Source organism: Rhinatrema bivittatum, chromosome 13, assembly GCF_901001135.1.
Source record: "Rhinatrema bivittatum chromosome 13, aRhiBiv1.1, whole genome shotgun sequence".
Taxonomy (NCBI): Eukaryota; Metazoa; Chordata; class Amphibia; order Gymnophiona; family Rhinatrematidae; genus Rhinatrema; species Rhinatrema bivittatum.
In genome coordinates, this window is record NC_042627.1 from 45,436,168 (window position 1) to 45,462,993 (window position 26,826).

The 26,826-nt window shown below is 40.9% G+C and overlaps 1 protein-coding gene across 3 annotated transcripts in view; it reads right to left on the reverse strand.

The window, feature by feature from the left end:
* LOC115075226 (myocardial zonula adherens protein-like) overlaps positions 1-26,826 on the reverse strand; it is a 165,281-nt gene that overhangs the window by 43,883 nt on the left and 94,572 nt on the right. For 2 of the 3 annotated variants that reach the window (XM_029575506.1, XM_029575507.1), the window contains exons 12-15: positions 23,829-23,912; positions 14,988-15,088; positions 10,069-10,110; positions 6,015-9,968 (exon numbers count right to left, since the gene is read on the reverse strand). In XM_029575506.1, coding sequence (XP_029431366.1) covers positions 9,854-9,968; positions 10,069-10,110; positions 14,988-15,088; positions 23,829-23,912 — 342 coding nt within the window. In that variant the 3' untranslated portion in view covers positions 6,015-9,853. Of the gene's footprint in view, positions 1-6,014; positions 9,969-10,068; positions 10,111-14,987; positions 15,089-23,828; positions 23,913-26,826 lie in introns of those variants that run through there. The other variant, XM_029575508.1, reaches the window with a different exon arrangement.

Consider the following 26,826-nt stretch of genomic DNA (forward strand, 5'->3'; position numbering starts at 1 on the left):
TAAAGCCCACCCTGTAATAGCGAAAATTTGTAACTTTCACCACAAGGAACTGCTTTTAACTCACTATCAGCAACATCATGTGTTAGACTACGAAGGCAATAAAATATTGCTCTTTGCCAACTATTCCGCAGCGATTTCTGTGCGATGCAAAACGTTTGCCAATATCTGCTCCACTTTGGTGCGCCAATGTGTGAGCTTCACTCTTCAGTTTCCTGCATGATTGAAGGTCTCCTTTAACAAGTTCAGATGGTCACAGAGGCGAAAGCTTTCTTTCACCCCAGGCTGAAGGGAACAGATGATCAACTCTCTCCTGCTGCGGAGGCTGACAGACTTCTTAGGGGATTATTTCTTTGCATTGGGGTTTCAATGCTACTGTTTCCTCCTAGGCGTTGCTTTTCCTCCAGTTGCATTGTTCAGTGTAGCAATATAGCCTAATTGGGAGATTTGCAAGTTTTCCTTTTCTCTCCCAAGCTTATTATACATGGGGGGGGGGGGGGGGGGGCCCTGACAGTATTCACGGTATCCCATGGCTCAGTTTTTCAGCCTGTTGGACTTAGAGGTTGATATTGTGCTTTTTAGGGATTCATTTGGTGTTGAGGGTGGGAGGAGGGAGGGGTCAGGTAGGGAAGGAATGGGAGCCTGTGATCCTGTGAATGGGGTTTACTTTTCTTATTTTCTTGAATGGTGGCAATTCCAGTGTGAGTTCCAGCTGGGGCTTAGGCTGGGGAGCCCTGGCTGACTGGGTATTATGGCAGTTGAAGTGATGTTTTTTTACTCTATGGAACTGGGATAATGGTTAATAGCTTCCGTTGTGTAACTTGGAATGGTGGGGGTATCGGTTTGGTGGTTAAGAAGTACAAAGTTTTACAAGCTTTACACTGCTGGAAAACACAAGTGGCTCTTTTGCAGGAAACCCCCTTAGATGCTAAGGAGCATCAAACATTATGCAGACAGTGGTTGGGGAAAGTTTATGCTGCACAGTCCGGCACCCAGAAGGCTGGAGTGGCAATTATGATGGGTAAAGCTGTCCCATTTCAGGATATTAAGATCACTGCTGATGAGGTAAGGAGGTATCTGATTGTAGAGGGGAAATTATTCGGGGAAACCTATAGTGTTTGTTTTGTACAGCATATGCCCCAAATGTTTATGATCACTCCTTTTTGAAGTGGTTGGCACAGTTACTTCTCTCTTACAGTTCTTCTTTGATATTAGGAGACCTGAATTGTGTACATGACCCTCAACTGGATCACTCTGTTCCTCGAGCTTCTATAAGAGCTGACCAGAGAAAGGGTATAGATTACTTACATGCGGGCCGATACAGTAAAGTCCGCGGGAGAGCGGACGAATGCCCGCTCTCCCGGCATGCGCACCGGCAAAAGGCCAGTGCGCGCGATTCTGTATTTAAATTAGGTGACACGGTAAAAATGGGGGAAAAGGAGGCGCTAGGGACACTAGCACGTCCCTAGCGCCTCCTTTTTGACAGGAGCAGCGGTTGTCAGCGGGTTTGACAGCCGACGCTCAATTTTGCCGGTGTCGGTTCTCGAGCCCGCTGACAGCCACGGGCTCGGAAACTGGACGCCAGCAAAATTGAGCGTCCGGTTTTCGGCCCGATAGCCGCGGGCCAAATTCAAAATTTTTTTTTTTTTTAAACTTTTTTTTAACTTTTCGGGACCTCCGACTTAATATTGCTATGATATTAAGTCGGAGGGTTCACAGAAAAGCAGTTTTTACTGCTTTTCTGTGCACTTTCCCAGCGCCGGAAGAAATTAGCGCCAATCTTTGGGTCGGCGCTAATTTCTGAAAGTAAAATGTGCAGCTTGGCTGCACATTTTATTTTCTGTATCCCGTGCGCATACCTAATAGGGCCATCAACATGCATTTGCATGTTGAGGGTGCTATTAGGTGCCACGGGTTGGACGTGCGTTTTCCTCCCCTTACTGAATAAGGGGTAAGGGAAAACATGCGTCCAAGAGCAGGCTAACAGTGCGCTCCGTCGGAGCGCACTGTACTGTATCGGCCTGCTAATGATTTAAAATTTAGTGGATGGCTGGCATTCCCTCCATTCTTTGGTTAGGGAAATCACCCATAATTCTCAAGTGCATGATAAACATGCCCGGATTGATTATGTACTCCTAGGTCCTGGGACTTTTTCCAGAACTTTTCTTGCTGAGATTAGGTCACCAGTGATTTCCGATCATGCTCCTGTTTGGGTCGATATTGAGGGTTTTTACCCTGCAGATGCCACTTATGCCTGGCAATTTCCTAGATATTTATACAATGACTTGGCATTTCGCAAATATCTTTTAAAGATGTGGGATGAATATTGTCTCCATAGTCAGGAACATTGTAGTTGCCCAGTATTGTACTGGGAAACTGCAAAAGTAGATTTGAGGGGGGGGGGGGGGGAGATATCATTTCCTATGTTATAGCTAAACGCAAAGCGATGACAGCAGCCATATCGGGGTTGGATAGATAGCTTTATAAGGACAATCAGCAATATGAGTGTCATCCCACTAACAAATTGAAAGCTAAGTTTTTGTTGACTCAAGTGGCTTTAAAGGAGTTGCTTCACCAAAGGGTGAAGAAAACACTAGCCTAGTATAGGTGTAAATTTTACCAACATGGCAATAAGGTAGGGAAGTCTTTGGCCAATTTAACCAGGAATTGGACTGGCACTAAATATGACACTGCTATGTACACCTCAGAGGGGAGATGGGTGAATTCTGGGAAAGATATATGTGAGGGTGTTTAGAAAGTATTATCAAACCTTATACACTGCAGATGATGGACATCCACAAACCATTGGAGATTATCAGTTAGCGGCTGTATTACCCCATATTTCTACAGATCACTTGAATATGTTGAATCAACTATCCAATTGCAAGAAATAGTGCAGGGCATAAAAAAGGCTCACTTATTAAAATCTCCTGGGCCAGATAGTCTTTCTTCTGAATTTTATAAAATTACTGATTTCTAAGGTGGGGGGTTACTTTAACCCTGTCCTGGGGACGGCCCCAGCCAGTCAGGTTTTCAGGATATCCACAATGAATATGCATGAGAGGAAATTTGCATATTCATAACTTACACTCCCCTTGATTTCCTCTATAATAAAAATCCACACCCCCTCCCAGCACCTAAGATCATCTAATCTCATGCTTTTAGATGTCCCATCCCCTAGCCTTATACACCTCGAGGAAACCAGAGAACGCGCCTTCTTCTCCACAGCACCACTCCTTTGGAACACCCTATCCAAAGAACTTTCTTTAAAAAAAAGCCCTCAAAATCTTCCTTTTCAAAAAAAACTCAAGCTTAAATATTATGGGGTAGATTTTTTTGTTTTTGTCATTTTAAACATTACAGCAAGATACTTCTCACTTACAGAAAACAGAAATGCAATAGAGCACAGCCACAAATTCAAATAAACAAGTTTAAATCTTTAACATAATCAAGTGCTATTGCAATCCCCTTTAAGGAAAATTTTGAGAGAGGGGCAGATAATTTAAAGAGAGTCAAATAAAGAAATAGTACATGAAAAAAAGGCTTAACATGAAATAAGGCATTCATTTATTTATGATCTTCTCACTAAAGTTACTTAATGGAGGTGATTACTACCCTCCTAGCATTAAGGAAGGATTTTAACTGCTCAGGGTAAAAGAAAATATAACACTCCGCTGGAGTTTTCACGACACATTTACAGGGATATTTTAGAACAAATGAATACCCCAAAGCAACAATGTGAGACCTCAATGCAAGCAATTCATGTCTCCTGTCTTATGTGACTGGAGCAAAATCTGGAAATACCCGTATCTGTAAACTCTGAAAAGGCATTCTATATTTCTAAAATATCTTTTCATAATTTCAGCAATATCTTTTTCTGAAATAAAGGAAACCATCAATGTAGCACATTCATAATATTCAGCAATAGAATCTTCCAGAAATTTAGTCAAATTTCCCTTATTTACACTAACTTGTCTCTATTTTTAGCTGTTTCTGGTAAATAATAAAGCTTGTTCACTGAAGGTAACTCTCCCTCCTGAAATTTCAAAATCTCCATAAAGTATTTTTTAAGTGTAATATAAGGGAGTTCTGCAACTATCTTAGGGAAATTAAGAAATCTTAAATTTAAATGTCTGGAATAATTTTCTAAATGTTCCAATCTACGAGAAACCACATTAAGGTCCTTCATTACTTTTACGTTGCAATCTTGGGACTTCATCAATCCAGCTTCTACTGTTTCCAGCCTCGGCTTAAATTCTTGTAACTGAATATCATGGTTATCCAACTTACAATCAACCGTTTCAAGTTTGTCTTGAAAATCCCCGACTGACTTCACCTATGCCGCCATTTTTTTCTGGCTTACTGGGCATCTGAAGGCGGGGACGCTGGAAAAACTCACCCGCTTTCACCACAGGCGATAGACCAGCCAGAGAAACTTCCTCTGCAGTGGGTGCAGTCGCTCCTTCCAAAACCTCAGTTTCCCTCTCCCGTGTCAAAATAGGCTCGGGAGGTGTAGAGATTAAAACTTCTACTCATGAAAGATCTAGGCACACAGAAGGCTGTAACGGTGCTCCGGCATCCTCTGCCCTCAGACTTCCTTCTGCTGCCGTCGCTCTTGCCACGTCATGGCTCTGCGACTCAGCAGCCTGAGAGCAGCTGGGGAAAGTAGCAATCTCGGGCATACGAAGATCCGGGGGACTCAGAGTAACTTCTCCTGGCGAGACCAATGCTCCCTTGCCGGTTCCCGCAATGGAGACTTCTCCTCCCGTTTCAAATGCCTTAGCAGACACGAAAGAGGTGATCAAACGTTGAGTGGCTGCAATCTCCGATTCTGAAGGAAAGACTCGGAGCTTTCCTTTCCTTTTTGCCGGCATCTTAAACGTAAAAATTTGTGGATATCGAGAGCTCAGCGATCCTTGTCTGCTCACGCCGCCATCTTGCCCGCCCCCCCCCCCCCCCTCCAATTATGGGGTAGAATTTTAAAAGTGCACGCGGGCTTACATGTGTGCCCGATTTTATAACTTGCACGCAAGTTATAAAATCGGGGTCGGCACGCGCAAGGGGATGTACAATTGTGCACCTTTAGTGCGCCGAGCCGCACTGTCTTCCCCCGTTCCCCTCACCTTCCCTTCCCCTTCCTCCTCCGCCCTTTCCCCCTTAATGTTTTCGGGTTTTGGCTTCTATTTCAAAACTTACTTCAGCCCTGGCTGACTGCCTCTGGCCACGCCCCCTCCCCTCCCCCCAGACCGTCTTTTTGCAAGCCCCGGGACTTATACGCATCCCGGGGCTTTATGTGCGTCACCGAGCCTTTGAAAATCCGGCCCTATGTACTGTCATGTTTCCCCTTTATTTCTGATTATGTATGCTATTACTGTTCCCCGCTCTGAACATAGGATGGACGGGTAATAAATGTCTTTAAATAAATAAGTAGTTTAACCCTCCCAAAGACTACATGTGGCAGGCATCTACTGGCAGACTCAAAACAACCAATTCCCAACCAAACCCTCAAATACTCTACATCACAGAATTCTTTCCAGACAGATGAGAGAGAATTTTATGTTCAGTCTTTTGGAGAAAAACCAACCATGCAAAACACACCAGGAACTTCAAAGGGGTTCTAGGTGGAAATGAGATTTATTCCACAATTTCAAGTCTTATGCCAATCCTCAAAGGAGTTATTTGGAAGTCTCTGGGTTTTGTTTTATGGCTTTTTTTTTGTTTTGTTTTTAAGGGGAAACACTCATTAAAAAAAAAAAAATCTAAGTTTATGAGCCACACATTTCTGTAGCTACAAGGTGATCCGAGTTTCTGTACTGAATTATTGCGACTCTGAACAAGTATCCTGAATCTGTAACAAGGGAGTGACTTCCTGTTCTCAAAAGTACTGCGGCCAAAGGCAACAATTAAAGGCATAGTCAAAAGCACCAAATTCTGACATTCTGGGTTCATTTCTGCACTTTTTGCTGTGTCTACTTTAACTTTATGTGATGTTGACAAAATATTTCAGCCAAAATTGGTAGAAAAAAAAAAAGCTACTTTATTATTTCATCTAGAAGTTATTTCCAAAACCTTCAAATGCAGTAACAGATTCATTACAGCTATGAATATTAAAGCAGCAAATACATGAACGCATATGTAATTGCAGCAGTGCCCATATTAATGCAGCAAATATACGAATGCATAAGTAATAAAATATATTGCAATTGTTACAGCATCTTTATACAAAAGCACTGTTTTAAAATATTTATATATTTTTACAACATACTGTTAATAAAAATAATGCACTTCTTTAGAATACATTTGCTGAAGAAAGCTATTTCTACATTCCCAAGCATGCATATCCCTCACGTACATTATTTTGGATACAGGCAGTACAATGCTGTATTTACAGAAGTTATAAATATGTATTTTTTTCATAGGTATGGCTCAAGGAGAAATGTAAACTGAAATTGTTTTAGTCCACTGGATCAGTATCAGTGGACATGGATATTTAACTAGAATTAAAAATGTCTTAATTGATTATAGAGCACCTGGAACTACAACATTTGTAGATAATTTATAAGTTAACACATACTGAGGTGCAACACCATATACTCATTTGTCAAGCTGATTGCGAACCCCTAACCATCTAGCAAGACACCATCCCCACCATATCTTAACATACTTTAAGGCACTTACAAAGTTTTATATTTGAGGGATGGGGGTGATGCTCCCTCTTGTCTCGCTCCCACTGCTGTTCCACTCTGGCAACACCTTGCAGGAATTATAGACAGGGAGCCCGTTAGCTAATCGAGTAATATAATTAGCCAAATTCTTCTTGGTGCTTTATAGATCAGGATAAATGTGTGTGTAGCAAAAACTCTACAAACTAGTCCCTGAAATGGACAATAGTGCATTTCAAACAAAACTGGAATCTTAGAATTTTACAGAATGGTTTTCAAATCTCCCCTCTCCAGACACAGCATAAGAACTACTGTAAGGAAGTGTGATCATCACATACCTTTCTGGTGGGGACAGGGAAAAGGGGGGGAGGTTTATTTTCTTTTGAAAGAGTGCTTTGAAATCAGATTTAAAAATGACAGATTCCCTCTGCTTCAGAATTACATTTATTTATTGCAGTTCTCTGGAGTAGAGAAGGTTGTCATCATTCAGCAATAAAAGAGGAGTGTCCTTTCATGGCATCACAAAACAATCAGTGCTTACCAAAACATTTAATATTTACCAAATAAAAGGTTGCATAATGGCCTTGTAAAACACTCCAGAATATAATCCGGCATGTAAGCCTGAGAACATTTAAAGCCAATATTACAGCTGAGTTAGAGAAAAACAGATTCTATGTAGATTACAGTTAATATATACATGTGTAAACATTAAAACCTATATATATATTAAAACCCACACACACACACACATATACATACATATATATATATACACATACATACATATATATACATACATACATATATACATACATACATATATATATATGTGTGTGTGCAACCAGTTGATAAATAAAAAATTGCACATTTTGCTAAAGAGGAAACAGCATACCTAAACAAAAGACATTGTAGGGCTGTGCTATAAAGTCTTTAGTAGTTTACATTTCATTTTTATGGACTAGATGGAGTTTTGAAAACATTTGGGGAGGAGGGGTGTTTCAGATGTCTCTGTATGGCAAGGACCTTTTTTTTTTAAAGGCTCCCATTTTCTTCAAGGACATGTGAACTGTAAATTTCTCGCTCTGTGAATACTACCAGAATGCTTTATGAGAAAGCCTTTGCCAGAGGCTATAATGCAAAAATCTTTCACAAGCAGTGTCAAAATTTAGCAAAAGCTTTTAACAAACAGGCAATCTAACTTGAAGATAAAAAAAATGCAAAAAATATAACCAGTTGATAACACACTTCTGTGAGATCAGAGTAAAATCTAACAGGGTGGAAACAGGAAGTGTTCAGGGATTATTCACAGTTTTCACACACTTCTGTGTTATCACAATCTTCACACACCTCTAGCCACGCTTATGCACACACTGATGCAGAACTGGACTACTTTTAAAAACACAACATAAAAAACAAACAATATTTTAAATATTTACCCCATCATAACCAGCAATTTCTAATCTCCCCTCCCCTGCATTAAATATATGTAAAAATTCCAGTTAAAGCAATACTTCAACATAGCAGACCCCACATCTGCCTACATTTAATGCCTTTACCCATGCATACAGTGTTATAGCATACACACGGAGAAGGTAAAAGCAAGCTCATTTTAAAAGTCCCTTCTGTAATTTCAGGACCTCAGTGTTGCTCCCTTGGGCCCTTTGAGGTCCTGCATATGTTCCCAAGTTGCTTACAGATAAAATCCATTGAAGGTCAAATGTCAGCTAACTGTGCTAGATCTGAAAATTGCCTCAAAATTCTAAAGAACCTCCTGTAGCATAGCGGTACACTGAGCAAGTGATCTATACTCACTGAAAAGGACTTTAAACACACACTGGCTGTGTTAATGTTTCTTTAGCTCCCTACCTTGCCACCATAAAAAGCAACAAAGTGAGGAATGGCGATAGATTTGTTTTAAAGTCACAGTATTAGATTCCACAGAAGTATCAACCTGTGGGTTCTTTTCCCTTTATTACTTCAACTTTTATTTGTTTTCTTAGTTAGAATATTCAAAAACTACAATGAAAACCTCTCATTTTTATACCTCTCTGGTAAAAAAAAAATAAAATTGTTGCTTTATTAAGCTCACATACCCTGCGACAAGCTTTCTGAGCAAATATAATGAATTAGAAATCAGTCCTGACAATAGAAAGAAGGTGCAAAATGCATGCTACAAGCATTATACAGAAGCACATTTCCCTTTCTCAGCGCTAGTAAAAAATCGGTACTGGAAACAGACAGTAAAAGTTGTCAGGCGACTGCAATTTTGCTCGAGTCAAACCAAAATTATAATTTGCATGATAACTCTTCCTTCAAAGCCCAAATTTCAGCAACATATTTAGAGTTTTCAGACTTCCATCAAGAATATGGATGAAAAGACAGATGCACTTCACTCCAGCAAAATGCACTTAAAAATGATGTGAAATTGCAAGCAATCCATGGAATCCCTCAGCAACTCATCATAGACTCAGTGCAACTACACTGAATTACTGCAGTAGTTCCACAGGGACACAGCTGCAAATTCCTGGCAACTTTAAACTTCTAGCACCATACTGCAGTATCTTCCTGTTTGTGCTACATGCACAAGTCACTATGGGGCAGAGTGACTGCACAGGTACAGTTCAGTAGACGAGTGGAAGCTGCTATCCTTTTATTATCCAGTAGTTTTACAAAATAACTATTCCTGTTATACAATGAGAGCAGTGTGTGTGCAATTTCTGCACATCTTTGTTTAAAAAAAAAACAAACACCCCCCCCCCAAGATTTACCGAACCATGGAACACATTTACCAAGCAACTAGTTAAAACTGTGCATCCTTGCACTATAAATGAGATTTTGTTTAATGAACAGTGATTAATTTTAATTTGAAAATTGAATTGTTCTATATTACAGACTGTTACTAGAATTCATACACAATGCATTTTGAAAAAATGTATAAGTGTTTCCCATGGGCAGGTATTCTAAACAGGACATATTGCACAATAGCATCTCCTTCAGAGGCAATAAATTCCATCTTCCTTAGGCACACCAAGTCTTAAGTAGCAGTATCAGATGTGCTTTTATGGAATATTTGCTTTCTGAACATGCTGACCAAGGCTCTCAGCGACTGTATTATTTACAGTATCTGATAACATTTCACATTGGATGTTGACCTGCTGAAGCCCAAGACATTTTCTTTCTCGGAAGGATGCTGTTCAGGATTCTATATTTTTCATGCTTAGCTGCAGGACTCTCATGTATGGGGTGCAAGATCTCTGTGCAGGGTCTGAGATTTTACAGAGTCCACTGCTTGTGCTCTTGCCACTTCTCCTGTAAAGAAACAAGAAATGTTAAATCATGGCAATGCCTCTGAATGCTCCCACTCAGAAGGTGGCCAGCAAGTAAAAAATATGATTATTATATAACTTACACAAGTGCAGTGTTGTTTCTAGAGAGATCTTCTGGCATATCACTACACAGAGGGAAAAAAAACATGTAATGCTGAACAACAAACCTCCTGATACTGGATAATCTCAGCTATTAATCCATTCATAAAGTCTAAATGATGCCAGTTTTAATGTAGAAGTTTAAATAGTTCCTTCTGTCAGTACTCAAACAGGTCCATGATGAATACACAAGAGATGTATCTGCATGCACTGTATGCAACAATATTTCATGCATATTCATTATGGATATCCTGAAAACACAATGGGCTGGGTGATCCCAAAGATCAGGTTGAGAATCATTGCTTGTGACATCTGTCAAAAGCATATTTAATACTGAAAGTATAGAAGTCACTTATGTAGTTCTCACCTTCAGTGGTATAGGCAGAACCAATTTTTGGGAAACAGTCCCAAATCAATCTAGTAGGGATGTGAATCGTTTATCTGACGATTGAAAATATCGTCGATATTTTCAATATCGTCAGATATCGGGGGGGTCCCCGATAGCGATAGGAAACCCCACGATTAATTTAGTGGGTTTTCTTATCATTATGGGGGGGGGGGGCGGGAAGAAAGGACACAACCAAAAAACACAACCTGACCCTTTAAAATAAGTTTGTTAGTATCCCCCCCCCCTCCGGACCCCCCCCCCCCCCCCACAAAATTTTTAAATACCTGGTGGTCCAGCGGGGGTCCAGGGAGCATTCTCCCATGCTCGGGCTGTCGGCTGCTACTAATCAAAATGGCACTGATGGCCCTTTGCTCTTACCATGTGACAGGGGCTATCGGTGCCATTGGTCGGTCCCTGTTACATAGTAGGTGCACTGGATGGCCTGCGCCATTTTTAAAGATGGCACCGGCCATCCATTGCTCCTACCATGGGACAGGGACCGGCCAATGGCACGGATACCTTGTCACATGCTAAGGGCAAAGGGCCATCAGCGCCATTTTGTTTACTGGCAGCCGACGGCTCGAGCACGGGAGAATGCTCCCGGGACCCCCGCTGGACCACCAGGTATTTAAAAATTTTGGGGGTGGGTTCGGAGGGTAGGGGGATACTAACAAACTCATTTTAAAGAGTTGGCTGTATTTTTTGGTTATGGGCTCGGGCACAGCCGATAAAAAAACCCGATCGGACTGCAAGATAAAAATTTCACGATGTGAATCGGAACTGGAATCCAAACCGATGCCGGTTCCGATTCACATCTCTACAATCTAGTATACCCATGACAAAATAGTGCAAGTCTGGGAACTTGCTAATAAGCAAATTTTGCAGCTATATCTGAGATTATGAAGTCAAACTTTCAGATGACAATAAAACATGTAGTCAACATAATAAATAATATGCTATCTACAATCTAAAAAATATGCAGAACCTTGAGAATCTAGGTTTAAATGGAATTATCAAATAAATCATTATTATTCCTATCCTTATATCCCCGCTGACACAATTCCTGGGCCTCACCACTCTCTCTTTGGTGCTATTCAATGCACAATCGCTCTCTAAAAAAACTCCCATCCTCAGTGACCTACTGATTGATTGCAAGCCAGACATTTGCGCCGTCACAGAGACCTGGCTTAAAGAATCAGATATTGTACTTCTCAACCAACTCCCCACCTCTTCCTACGATATTTTCTCCATCCCCAGACCCAAAAAAAAAAAAAAAAAAGAGGTGGTGGCCTTCTACTTGCTGCCAAGAAACCCCTAAATCTCAAACCCATCCATATAGTCACCCAGTCTAAACTTGAAATCGGCCTCTACAAGTCCTCCAAACTACAAGTATGTCTAGTCTACTCCCCACCTGCCCTCCTGGAATCCAACCTGTCACCCATTATTGAATTCATTGCTGACAATATCAACTCCGATATCCTGACCATCATCCTAGGAGATTTCAACCTCCATGTTGACTCCCTTCCATTGACATCCTCATGTGACACCCTCCTCAACTCCCTCCAGGCAATAGGATTTAAACAAATCATTGCTTCCCCCACCCACAAAGCTGGTCATACTTTAGACCTGATTCTCACTAATGCGGGCCTTCAATATACAACCCCCCCCCCCTCCTGCTCTCCAGTCCTGTGGTCTGACCACTTCCTTATTGAAACCCTCCTCACCATCAAAACCTCTTTCCTGAGCCACACCGACCCTGGATCCACCATAATCTCCCGGAAGTCATGCAACAGTGATGATCTTGCCTCAGCTCTAGCGGCCTCCTTACCCAATCTCTAATGCACCAACCCTGACTTGGCCATTATTTCATGGCACGATCTCACGTTGGAGATTGTCAACAAACTCTGTCCAATTTCCAAACGTGTACTAAACACGGAGTCCAAACACTCTAACCCATGGTACACCTCAGAGCTAAAAACAATGAAAAATAAACTAAGACAAAAAGAACGAATATGGCGCAAGGACCCCCACCCCACAGCATACCTCCAACTACAAGTCGGCCCTTCACTGCTACAGAATCACCACACTTAAACACCAACGGGATTTCTATGCCTTAAAGATCCACCAATACTTGTACAACCTCAAAGCGCTCTTCTCCAAAATCTCTAGCCTCACCAAATCCATTCCGCACGCGATTCCTGATTCCAAAGCCCACGCCAAATGTGAAGAACTGGCGCAATTCTTCAATAATAAAATAACAAATCTCCTTTCCAGATTCTCCAACCCCCTGCACCCCACACCATCAGGGACCAGCCTTTCCACCGCATCCTTAAGCTCCCTGGATCTCACCTCCTCCAAAGAAGTTGAATCTATCCTAAAAAAGCTCAGACCCACTTCCCACCCCAATGACACCATCCCTACTAAAGCACTCCTATCTGTTCCAACCTCCATTGCGAAATCCATATCTGACATCATCAACTGTTCCCTCTCCACAGGCATAGTCTCAGACTCACTAAAAGAAACAGTGGTTAAACCCCTCCTTAAGAAGCCCTCGCTGGACCCAAAGGACCCAGCCAACTTCCGCCCCATCTCAAACCTCCCTTTTATAACCAAGATAACGGAAAGAGTAGTCAACTCACAACTGACAGACTACCTTGAAGACCACAAAATCCTTCACCCTGCACAATTTGGCTTCCTCCTTCTCACCCTTTCCGATTACCTCCTCAGAGGCATGGACCAGGGGAACAACTACATCCTTGCCCTTCTAGATATTTCAGCGGCATTTGACACCATATGCCACAACCATCTCCTCACCTGCCTAAAAGACATTGGCATCTCAGGCTTAGCCCTCCTTTGGTTCTCTTCCTACCTCTCCAACAGAAAATATTTTGTAAAATATTTGTGAAAATAGGTAATGCCATTTCCGCCCCCTATCCCCTCCTTCATGGAGTCCCTCAGCGTTCCTCCCTCTCCTCCACCCTTTTCAATATTTATCTAACTCCGCTCTGTCAACTCCTCTCAGATCTCAAGCTAAAATTCTTTCTATATGCCAACGATGTTCAAATCGTCATACCAATCCACACCTCCATATCTGATGCCTTAGCTCACTGGGAGACCTGCCTCAAATCAATCAACTCCCTTCTTACCAATCTCCACCTCGCCCTCAACATTAAAAAAAACCAAACTACTATTTATTTCTCACCACTCCACCCCTAAACTATCCTTTGCTATTGACCCAGCCTTCAAGCTGATCACCACACAACCGTTTGTAAGAGACCGTTGAGTTCTCCTTGACCAACACGTCAACTCCATCCTTAAAGAAGGATTCTTCAAACTTAATGTGCTTAAAAAACCTCAAGCCATTACTACATTCCCATGATTTCCGGACAGTGATCCAAACCACTCTATCATCAAAACTGGATTACTGCAACGCACTCTTCTTAGGACTTCCTTACTCCACCATAAGACCCCTACAAATGTTCCAAAACGCCATGGCAAGAATCATAACAAATATCCGCAAAACAGACCACATAACTCCCACTCTCAAAGACCTGCAGGCTCCCCATCCCTTCTCGTATTCTTTACAAAACCCTCACTATCACCCATAAAGCCATTTACTCCCACCACTCCAACTGGCTCGATCATCCTTTCACCGCAGCTCACCCAGATCGTCTCACCAGAACAATTAATAAAGGAACACTTAATGTGCCCTCCCTAAAAATAGCACACCTATCCACCACAAGAGAACGTACCATCACAATTGCAGGCCCTTCACATTGGAACTCCCTGCCCTCAATATTCCGTCTTGAATCCTGTCACTTCAAATTAATAAAAAAACTAAAAACTTGATTGTTCAAACAGGCATTTCCTGACTAACCAACCTTTCCTTCTACAATCTGCCTCCCCTAAACCTAAATCTGCCGCCACCATCGCTAATACCACTATAATCTGCGACTATATGCACTCTTGCACATAATGTAAATAATAACATACAATTATGATATTATTGAGCATGATAAATACCAGCATTTACTATATTGGAACCTCTCGCCAGTTGCGCTGTTTTTCTATGCTTTTCTTTGAGTGCACCGTCCCTTACCATGTTGTTCCCTTGTTAAATGTACTTTCCAAGCTATTTGTTATGATGTAAACCGATTTGATATACACAAACACCGGTATAGAAAAGGTTTTAAATAAATAAATATTTCTTATCTGCCTTTCTATTAACCAAACTATAAATTGCAATTGCCTTATGAATATTAAAAACATTCTTTGCCAATGGCTTACATTTATTTTTGGAAAAAATGCAATTCTTTTTCTAGTTAGGTCAAAATCACCAAAAAAAGTGTAAATTGTATAATGATTTCTTAAATCAATTATTATACCCAAAGTTCAAAAATGGGAGCATGCACTGCTTGCTTAGAATTGGAGAAACAGACGAATTATACAGAAGAGGTGATGAGAAATTATAAAACCAAAAATACATGTATTGTTACAATACAAAACCAGCCACACCTCTTAGTAAGATCACAAGATATTCCAATGTCTTGGGTTTCTGCGTCGCTTTGAGACTGTAGTCCTCTTAAATAGTCCAGCTTATCTTCCAATTCTTTATTCTGCAAAAAAAAAAAAAATTCTCTTAAAGCTTTTAAGTAGCTTCTCTGAACATGCCTATAAAATAAATCCAGTGCAGATTTTTTTTTTAAACTTTATTCACCCAATATTTCTTATATACCCATTGGTACAAGGTCAAGGAGGACAAGATTTGAGGGTTTAAAGAGTCACATTTTAAAATAGGATTTCAGCACAGCCAGCTGAAAACTTGCTGCTCCATGGGTATAGACACTGTTAAAAGAAGCAAATTAAATTTTGTACAAAAGCCATTTACTGAGCCTGCCAAGTAGCTCAGGATTTAGTGCTGTGTTCAATGGGTATCCAGGTTTGGATGCCCCTGTTCCTCCGGGCCACCTGGCACTGGATGCACTGCAGTAGCAGTACATGTAAGACCCAAAGAGTTGGAAAGCTGGTTGTCACTGTGCCAGCCAATTACTGGTTTTAAGGGTACGCCTTGGGGAGAGGATTCGTTCCAGCTTATGAAATGCCAAGGATCTCCCAAGCATGCCAACCACAGGGTTGGGAAGGATAGGAGGCAAGGCAAGAGAGGCAGTAAAGATCTCTGGGGAGACAAAGGGAAGACAATTTAAAAAAAAAAAAGTTATTTACTTGCAATGTATCCCTGGACTTCATAAAATTATAATCTATACAAACCTCTCTCCTTATCCTTGGAGCCCTACAAAAGGTATGTGTTGCTCAGAAAGACATGAAACCCTATTGGCACTGTGACCTCCAACCATAAACCACATGAGAGGATCTGCAGGCAGTGAAGCCACCCACTTGATTGCCTGCCGAGACAGAGTGGCATGCAGCCAGAGAGAGACATTCTGCAGCTGGTTCCTCCCACAACCAGCGGGGTGAAGGGAGAGCAGCCACTTCCCATAACCAGCCTTTGTTCTTCCTTTACTTAGTAAAATCTACCAAATTTATTTTCTGTATCTTTTGTGAAACATCTTGAAACTGAAGATCAGCTAAATTATAATGTATTAAATATAATCCTACATCCCCTAGAAGAAATAAGAATATTGGATTGCTCAACAATATATATATATTTTTTTTAGTTTTTCTCTTAGGTACGTAGGAGGATGGCATAAGAGCTGCTGATCTTTATGGAAACAGTATAAACACCTATCAATGATTACGGTCAACTTCCAACAACTTTTAAAAATTGCAAACGCTTAGGACCATCATATGCAGGGCTACTCAAAGCAGGGTAGTGCTGGTAGCTCACAGAGTATAAACACGACGTGGCTCCAGTCCTGCACACCTCAGAGGTGTACGTAAATTTATGCACTGGAGGAAGCCAAAAATTCCCACACTCCATCCAAGTCTCTTATTTGCCTAATAAGAAACTGCTATGGACCGAATATTTCTGAACACGTGTCCATTTACACAGTTCAGAGACTTTGTAGACTTCAGTCTAGGACAAATAGAATTTTTGAACTGTGCTATTTGAATTTATTTTCTTTAAAATTAATGTATTACACATTTCATAAAGTTCTAATTAGTAACAGACATAATAACAAACCATAACAGCCACTGAATTGGTATACTGGAGGAATAATCACAATCTTATACCATTATGAATTTGAATGAAATATGGAGGTCCATATTCAGAAGCATTTAGCCAGATAACTCAGAAGTTATCTGGCTAAATGAATATTTGGGCCCTATCTGGCTAAACTCCATTGCCTCAGGTACAAACTTGGGGCTGGATTCATCATTCTTCACAGAATGATGAATCCCATGAAAAAGGGGGCTGGGGGGCGAAGGGGGGGTGGGCCTGCGAAAGGCCACAGCCGTTCGCACCGCGGCGATGCGATTTCACCGGTAGTAGTGCGGCCGGCTGCAGCCTTTCGCACAAATAGTGCCACCGTAAAAATGATGGTGCTATTCGCCGCGCTACTGCCGGCAATAATGTTCCTCACATTATCGCGAGCAGAGATGCCGCGGCCGACTCCTCCCCTCCAGCTAATTTGCCTTATCGCATGTGTTAGGGCCCTAACGCATGCGATAACACTTTGAAAAATAACCCCTTAGATTGTAAGCCCTCTGGAGATAGGGAAATACCTACAGTACCTGAATGTAATCCGCTTTGAAGTGCTGGAAAAAAAAAAAGTGCGAAAAGTGTAATATAAAAATCTAAATAAATAAATAAAACATTTTTTTCAGCTAAAATTTGGCCAGATAAGTCAGGGACGTTCTGGGAGTATAACTGGGAGGAGTTAAGTTAGCCAGAGAAGCTATCTGGCTAATGCCGATATTCATAGTTAGAAAAGTTAGCCGTATAAGTTTATCCAGTTAACTTGCCAAGTTGCACAGTGGCTGAATATGTACCTCTAAAGAAGCACTAATTGCAGTAACTCTGTAATGGATATTCCTACCACAGTGCTGATAATAGAGAATCCTCCTCTCTCAGGCTCTGTGACTATACTGGTTTCCCAACCAAAGAATGTTCTAGTGTTAAACTCCGATTGTAAAAGCAGAGAATAATAAAGCCATTATTAGGTGTTCTAAGTTTATTTTAAATCTTTTCTTGACTTCATTTTCTCCTTATCTTATTATGTCCATTTTTTTCTCCTCCTTCCCTACCTCGTCCCTTCTGATCCCCTCCAACCACCTGGCAATACAGACACCCAAATCCCACCCCCCCCCCCCCCCCCCCGCCCATCCAATTCCTCTTCTGGCAACAGAGATGCCCAACTGAACTCTCCCCTTCTCCTAAAGCAGCTGGCAGAAGTCAAGTGGCTGCCAGGCTTACTGTTTTGTAATGCCGCTGCTTAGCAGCACTATGAACTTTGAACTATACACATTGTGGGAAGCAAGGGGGACATCAGGTGTGTCTTTGTTGTTGAGAGTAGGTGGGGGGAGGGGGGAAATCAGAAGAGGTGGCACTGGGGAGATAGGCGAGAGGCCTCCCATGCTAACCAACCCTTCGACTTCGGGCTGGTTAGCATGGGTAGACCATGCCTGGTCCTGACATACAGAGCGTGGACACTCCACAGTGGCTATGCTCATTTTAGAGCAGCCATTTTAGTTCTACATATTATTAGCAAATTATATAGCATGTTACAGGATATTTAATACACACATTAAAATAAGTAGGGCAGCACCTAAACAATTTTACCTCCATTTTTTACAGTTCTGTCTTTCTCCCCCAGTCCCTTGTGTTATCTACATTTATGCACATATGGAATATTATCTCCCATCTCCCCTCTCTTCAGCTCCCTCAAGTTCCCTCTCCCCCCTTTCAATCTATTTTCCCTCTCCGCTCTATAAAATAAAACCTTCTCCCTCCTCTCCATCTCAGCCTCTTCTTCTGCCAGTGGCACCACCACAAATAGCATGAGCGCAAGACCCTGTGACCAAGAAGAGGGAGAGGGAACTGTATAAACAGTGTGGGCTCCCAGTCAAACTAGACTTGCAAAATGAATCCTGTGTATCCAAAGGACCCTGGATACTGCTTTAAAAATATCCAATTGTTGGTCAGGATATAATGAGACAAAAATGGGGGGAAAAATGGAGATTGTGGACTCATTTGAAAAAGTTTTTTAAATGGAGATTGTGGACTCATTTGAAAAAGTTTTTTAAAAAAGGGAATCATTTGGGAAAAAGCTTAGGTTTAGTTTAGGTTTCCTTTTACTCAAGGTAAAATTTCATTTTGAGTTAAGCCACTTTAACCAGTTGTAGGTTGGCTTTCTAAGAATTACATCTCTGGCTGTTGGCAGTGGATAATTTGAACGTAAATGTCATTCCTTTTCCTATTACTAACTACTAGGTTTGCTGGTTGGAAAGAGTACAGATGCATGAGGGGTAGATACCACCCCATTTACAGAGGAGAGTGAAAATGGACAAGGCCATGGGGCAAGATGAGATACAGCCCAGGATATTAAGGGAGCTAAGAAAGGTGCTGGCAAATTCACTGATGGACTGTTCAATAGATCCTTGGAAACAGGAGTGGTGCCACAAGATTGGAGAAGGTAGGCTGTGGTCTCACTTCACAAAAGTGATAGCAGAGAAAAGGCTGGAAACTATAGGCTGGTTAGCTTTATCTCAGTCACAGGAAAATTTGAATGCTAGTGAAGGAAATTTTAGTGAACTATCTACAATCCGATGGGTTGCAAGATCCAAGGCAACATGGTTTTACTAAAGGAAGATTGTGTCAAATGAATCTGATTGATTTTTTTGATTGGGTGACTACAGAATTAGATCAAAGAAGAGCATTCAATGTGGTTTACTTGGAAGGTTTTGATATGGTCCTGTGAAGGAGGTTCATTAATAAAATGAAAAGCTTGGGAGTGGGTCCCAAAGAATGAATTACAAATTGGTTGATTGACAGACAATTGCATGAAATGGTAAACAGAACAAACTCTGAAAAGAGAACATGATAAGAAGAGTGCCTCAAGGGTCAGCTCAGACTTGTTCTAGTCAACATCTTTATGGAGGGGTTACAGGGAAAGGGTTGTCTTTTTGTGGATGACACTAAGATCTGCAACAGAATGGACACCTATGAAGGAGCAGAGAGAAAGAGAAGTGATCAAAGACAGCTCAAAGAGTGGTTGAAGGTTTGACAGCTAGGATTCAATACCAAAAAGTGCAGAGTTATGCATTTGGGCTGCAATAATCCAAAGAAGCTGTCCATGCTGGTGGGTAAGAGATTCATGTGCACTGCCTGGGAGAGAGATCTCGGGGAAAAATGTCTGATGAGCTGAAGGTAGTGAAGCAATTTGACAAGGCAGTGACTAAAGCCAGAAAGATGCTAGGCTGCATAGAGAGAGACATAACAAAAGAGGGTGGTAATGCCCCTGTACAGGTCTTTGATGAGGCTTCACCTGGAGTACTGTGTTCATTTCTGGAGATTATCTCAAAAAGGAAAGAGACAGGATGAAGTAGTCCAGAGAATGATGACTAAAATGGAAAGTCTTATGAGTTGAAACTGGAAGATCTAAACTAGAGAAGAGGAGAAACAGAAGAAATATGATACAGACTTTTAAATATCTTAAAGGTATAAATAATGCCCAAAAATCAAACCTTTTCCGATGGATAGAAGCTGTAGAACTAGGGCTCACAATCTGAAAATCCAAGAGGTAAATTTTAAAAACCCAGCGTGTGCCAAAATTGGAAGATGTGAATGCATGCGCACGCCAAGCAGATTTTAAAAGCTGCCTACGTGCGCGCGCATCTCTTGTGGAGCAAATATCTCACTCCGATTCAAAAAGGTGCATGGCGTGGGCGGGACATGGGAATTCCATGGTTGGGCTGGAAGACGTGTACACAAATACTTGTGCACCTGGGCACACCCCCAGATCCAGTGCCACGTAACTTTATTTCTGCTATGGAAGAGATATAACTAAAAAAACCAAACAGCCATTTCTCAACGGTTAAAGGGTCTGGGGTAACTGGGGGGCGGGGGGGGGGGGGCGTGCAGGCTATTAAACCAGGAGATTTAGAGGACCTAGCTCTACACTGGGTGAACTGGTGGATGAACTGGTGAAATTGGTCATGGCATGGACATGCATCTGTTATAAAATTCCTCCATTTACACAGCTCACACCGATTTGTGTGGCTGTGTGCACCCAGTTGCAAAATACAGTACATACATCCATGTGCCTATTCTATTTATAACATAACATAAGTGTGTATGTGCGCAATGTTATAAAATAGCTGTGTCCCTGGGATTTGTGCCAACGCACATGCGTCAATGTGCGCCCACGCCCCTTTGAAAGCTAACATTCCTGGGGGTAGACACAGGAACATCAGGAAATATTTCTTCACAGAAATGGTGTTAGATGCCCTTCCAAAAGGGCTGGTGAAGACGAGAATAGTAATGGAATTCAGAAGGACATGAGATGAGCACGGAGGATCCCTAATGACTAGAGGATGGAAAAGAAGAAAAGGGATAACCTAAACTTTTTCTTTAGATGTAATATTTCTGAATGAGGTAATTGGCATGGAGTTACTACCCTTAACAGAAGGCACAGTGGTTACCCACACAGACTTTAACTGAAGACACTGGGGGTAACTTGCAAGGAGCAGCAGTTACCATTTAAGCAATTTGCTGTGTAGACAGGACATAAGAACATGCCATACTGGGTCAGACCAAGGGTCCATCAAGCCCAGCATCCTGTTTCCAACAGTGGCCAATCCAGGCCATAAGAACCTGGCAAATACCCAAAAACTAAGTCTATTCCATGTTACCATTGCTAATGGCAGTGGCTATTCTCTAAGTGAACTTAATAGCAGGTAATGGACTTCTCCTCCAAGAACTTATCCAATCCTTTTTTAAACACAGCTATACTAACTGCACTAACCACATCCTCTGGCAACAAATTCCAGAGTTTAATTGTGCGCTGAGTAAAAAAGAACTTTCTTCGATTAGTTTTAAATGTGCCCCATGCTAACTTCATGGAGTGCCCCCTAGTCTTTCTACTATCCGAAAGAGTAAATAATCGATTCACATCTACCCGTTCTAGACCTATCATGATTTTAAACATCTCTATCATATCCCCCCTCAGCCGTCTCTTCTCCAAGCTGAAAAGTCCTAACCTCTTTAGTCTTTCCTCATAGGGGAGCTGTTTCATTCCCCTTATTTTGGTAGCCTTTCTCTGTACCTTCTCCATCGCAATTATATCTTTTTTGAGATGCGGCGACCGGAATTGTACACAGTATTCAAGGTGCGGTCTCACCATGGAGCGATACAGAGGCATTATGACATTTTCCGTTTTATTCACCATTCCCTTTCTAATAATTCCCAACATTCTGTTTGCTTTTTTGACTGCCGCAGCACACTGAACAGACAATTTCAATGTGTTATCCACTATGACACCTAGATCTCTTTCTTGGGTTGTAGCACCTAATATGGAACCCAACATTGTGTAATTATAGCATGGGTTATTTTTCCCTATATGCATCACCTTGCACTTATCCACATTAAATTTCATCTGCCATTTGGATGCCCAATTTTCCAGTCTCACAAGGTCTTCCTGCAATTTATCACAATCTGCTTGTGATTTAACTACTCTGAACAATTTTGTGTCATCTGCAAATTTGATTATCTCACTCGTCGTATTTCTTTCCAGATCATTTATAAATATATTGAAAAGTAAGGGTCCCAATACAGATCCCTGAGGCACTCCACTGTCCACTCCCTTCCACTGAGAAAATTGTCCATTTAATCCTACTCTCTGTTTCCTGTCTTTTAGCCAGTTTGCAATCCACGAAAGGACATCGCCACCTATCCCATGACTTTTTACTTTTCCTAGAAGCCTCTCATGAGGAACTTTGTCAAACGCCTTCTGAAAATCCAAGTATACTATATCTACCGGTTCACCTTTATCCACCTGTTTATTAACTCCTTCAAAAAAGTGAAGCAGATTTGTGAGGCAAGACTTGCCCTGGGTAAAGCCATGCTGACTTTGTTCCATTAAACCATGTCTTTCTATATGTTCTGTGATTTTGATGTTCAGAACACTTTCCACTATTTTTCCTGGCACTGAAGTCAGGCTAACCGGTCTGTAGTTTCCCAGATCGCCCCTGGAGCCTTTTTAAATATTGGGGTTACGTTTGCTATCCTCCAGTCTTCAGGTACAATGGATGATTTTAATGATAAGTTACAAATTTTTACTAATAGGTCTGAAATTTCATTTTTTAGCTCCTTCAGAACTCTGGGGTGTATACCATCCGGTCCAGGTGATTTACTACTCTTCAGTTTGTCAATCAGGCCTACCACATCTTCTAGGTTCACCGTGATTTGATTCAGTCCATCTGAATCATTACCCATGAAAACCTTCTCCATTACGGGTACCTCCCCGACATCCTCTTCAGTAAACACCGAAGCAAAGAAATCATTTAATCTTTCCGCGATGGCCTTATCTTCTCTAAGTGACCCTTTAACCCCTCGATCATCTAACAGTCCAACTGACTCCCTCACAGGCTTTCTGCTTCGGATATATTTAAAAATGTTTTTACTGTGAGTTTTTGCCTCTACAGCCAACTTCTTTTCAAATTCTCTCTTAGCCTGACCATTTGGATCTTTATCTGCCATCAATTACCATATTACTATGTTACAACTTACAGAATCAGGTCTGCTCAAGCATCATTCAGGAGAGACAGTGAGTTGTGTAGTCTGCAGTTACCTGGAATCTTGTAATGACTGCATTGGGAATTTCAATCCTTGCACTTACCATATGAAGTATAATGTAATTTATATATCTAGGCTAAAGTTTCAGTCCATCAGCCATAGACAACTCTGTCATTCAATTCAATTTATTTAACTTAGCTTCACGATTTAAGAAATTATATGGGGGGGGGGGGGGCAGAGAATGCTTGACGACAAGCAATAAAGATCTGCTTCCTCATCTTCATGATCAGTTTTTAAATTCCTCTCGTTTTTATACATACGCAAGAACCAATAATTTTTGAACATTTGGACCACAGATGTAGGATATGAAAAAACACTGAAAAAAAGGCAAAATTTAGCGAACCTGAGGTTGAGTAGGTAATGCAATAATAAGCTGCCGTTCAATGAAGGACATATCCGTCCAGGCCTCTTATGTTAAACTGAATAAAATGGTGTCTTTCATAAACTGCTTATTTTACCAACACACTTAGCAAGTCTGTCAAAATGTTTCTAACAGGCATCTGCAGAACAGAAGTTCAGTGTTTCCACAGAAAAGTGCAAATGCTAAGAATTAGTTTCTCCTGCCAGTGTTCGGAAAGCTGAATAAAGTCTAAAGGTTTTACCTCGCCTTCCAGCAAGGCTATCCTTTCTAAAAGCTGTTGTATCAGCAGGTCTTTGTGGTGGATTTTTCTTCTTAATATTTCAACCTGTGAAAAAAAAATTCACCCATTTATTTATATAATAGGTATAACTTATATTCCTTCAAATAAAAAATAGTTGATTTCAGTTTATATGAGATTTTAGATATTCTCTCTACAGCAACCCACTAAAATAACCAGCAAGCAGTTGATAAGACTGAAACAAAACTTTGCATTTGATACAATGTCGTAGTTCTACCCGTAGGAAATTAGCTTCAGTTGAGAGGTGATGATCTCCTGTGGGTAATACAGTATAAAAATGCAGAGTTATACACTCTGGAATGGAGAAAAAAAACCATTTTGTTCAGTGATACTCGGTATTAAACATAAGCAAAACACCTCCCTTTGTACATACAAGAAACAAACAAAAATTGAGCTGCTAAAAACTCAAAACTCATACAATATGGGCTAGCAATAGTGAAGATAAATTGATATCAAAGCATTCCTTGTGCTGGCAAAAGAAATCTCTTTTTTGCTGTGGGCTACAGACAATCAGTAGGAAGCACACTCCAATATTCAGAGTTAGCCAGATGACTTAGCTGGCTCAGTCTGGTTGGGCTAAGGAGCTGTCCTAAAGTTAGCTGGTTATAGTTAGCCGCCTAACTTTAAGAATGCTGGCTGCATTCTTTAAATATACCTCCCTCCAAAGTTAGATGGATAAGCTTACCATGCTATTTTTGCTATCCAGACTGTATCTTAATATGGACCTTTTCATCTCTAGTACCAGAACTTCTACCAAGTGCATTGCACCAAGCTGCCACCTAAGTCTCTGCTGAGCCCATCGGGCAGCTGTGATGATAGCACCCTACTTTTTGATATGCCAGCAGTATAACAGTGCTTTTCTAGTACCATATGCCAACCAGGCGGCTTTTCAGCTTGGTCAGCTTTTGAATCAGACCAGTGAAACTGCCTCTAATGTTGCTTAGTTTTGTTTCTTACATAACATATACATCTGCAAAACTGCTGAGGATTTCACAGCAGGTGCAGAACATAACAGTTTGGGTTATTTTTAATTTACCATGGAGGACATCAATTACACCATTTTTAAAGAAACTTCATTGGGTACCAATTAGTTTTAGGGTGCAGTTTAAAATACTGGCTACTATGCATAAGGTAGTGTACAGTGTTCCACACGGCTTAAAGAAGAGGGTTGAGGAATATGTGCCTTACCAAGATTTGTGCTCAAGTCAAGAATTATTATTAATTTCTTTTATAACAAAATATCAGCTGCATAGAACTAGAACCAAGGCTTTTTCTATTGCTGCACCACCTATGTGGAATGCTCTACCTATGGGAATAAGAGGTGAATCTGATTACTCAAAATTCAGAAAGTTATTAAAAGAAGAATTATTCCACAAAGCTTTTGAGGAGGGCGATTTGGAGGTATTGTGATAGTTGATGGTATGGTATAGTTAATTTTATATATTAAGTTGTATGTTTATGTATGTTTTGTATGTGTTTGTTTTATATTTTATGAATGTTTTATTGCAATCTGAATTTTTAATATGTTAAGATTAAGCAGAATATAAATTATTAAAAAAAAATAGTAATGATGGCAGAAAAGGACCAAATGGTCCATCCAGTCTGCCCAGCAAGCTTATGGTAGTACCAGCCGCACCATGCAGGTTACCCCTATGTTTCTCTTAAGGATAGCAACTGCTACCCCGTGCAGTTATCCCCAAGCCTTATGATAACCCATAAAAATTTACTGCTAGCAACATTTTTACTGGGTGATGAGCCTTCTTGAAAATTCAGACAATGCTGCTTAATGTGCTTTGTTACTTGGCTGTAGAAGCAGTCCTATGCTTTTCCCCATATGTCTACATATCAGTTTCTGAAAATATATCAACGCTACTAGCTCAATTTGTCAAAATATCAACTCACTTGGAGGAGGAGGGGTTGGGACTATTCTGGCCTTATATGTAGGTCCTTTTTATGCCCTATTTTATTACTCATTTCACCTTTTTAAAAGTGCATCTCTTCAGTCTGTACAACCACATTTTTAAACTGTCCTTCCATAGTCAACATGCAACGTGATGCTTGCACAAGACTCTCATTTACTGAGATTCATAAGTGGGTCTGGTTAATTAGAAACATCCTCCAAAAACATCTCTCTCATCAAAAATAAAATTAAACTACAAAACCCAGAAAAATGGGGAAGAATACTACATTATTTTCTGAATCAGTTGAAATTTTGCTTTATCAGAGACATAAGAGTATTCCAAGGCACATGTTAGACCAGACTGCCATTCACATAACATCTGTCACCTTTTCTGTTGGCAACAAAAGATAAAAGCGCACAAATACAAACAAGTGTTTCGATTCATAGCACAAGGCATTAGTGCACTTTTATTTCTTACATCTTCCCAAGTTTGACCCACAGCAATAAATCTTACAAAAGATCTGTGCCTGGTACAACGTAGGACTAGGCCAGCTGCACTGAATACTTAAGCATCGTGAAATGCTGAAAACTAACACCATGCATAAATCCATCCCAGGTAATGAATCGTAGCATGAAAGAATGCTTAAAATGGATTGCTACCTTTCCATCTCAAATAATCTATGTGGTGCAGTTCTCTGAGACAGGAAACCAAAGAGAGTTGTTTGTTATTTTAAGTCATATTATTCTATCATCAGGGTGAACAGGTTTACAAGCAGCATAAAATAAAAAGACAAGGACTTTGCGTTACCAAGTTTTCTGATAATGCTCTCAAGGACGATAACTTTAAAACAAGCGCACAGGTGCCCATACACACGCATATGGGCATGCAAACAAACATATGCTGGAATTTTAAATCATGCACACGTTTACATGCATAAGGTTTAAAATACACATTGCACGCATGTGCGTGCCCTAATTTTAAGCCATTACTCGAGCCAACGTACTTTGGGTATCTTCCTCAAGAAATTGTCGGCTTTAACG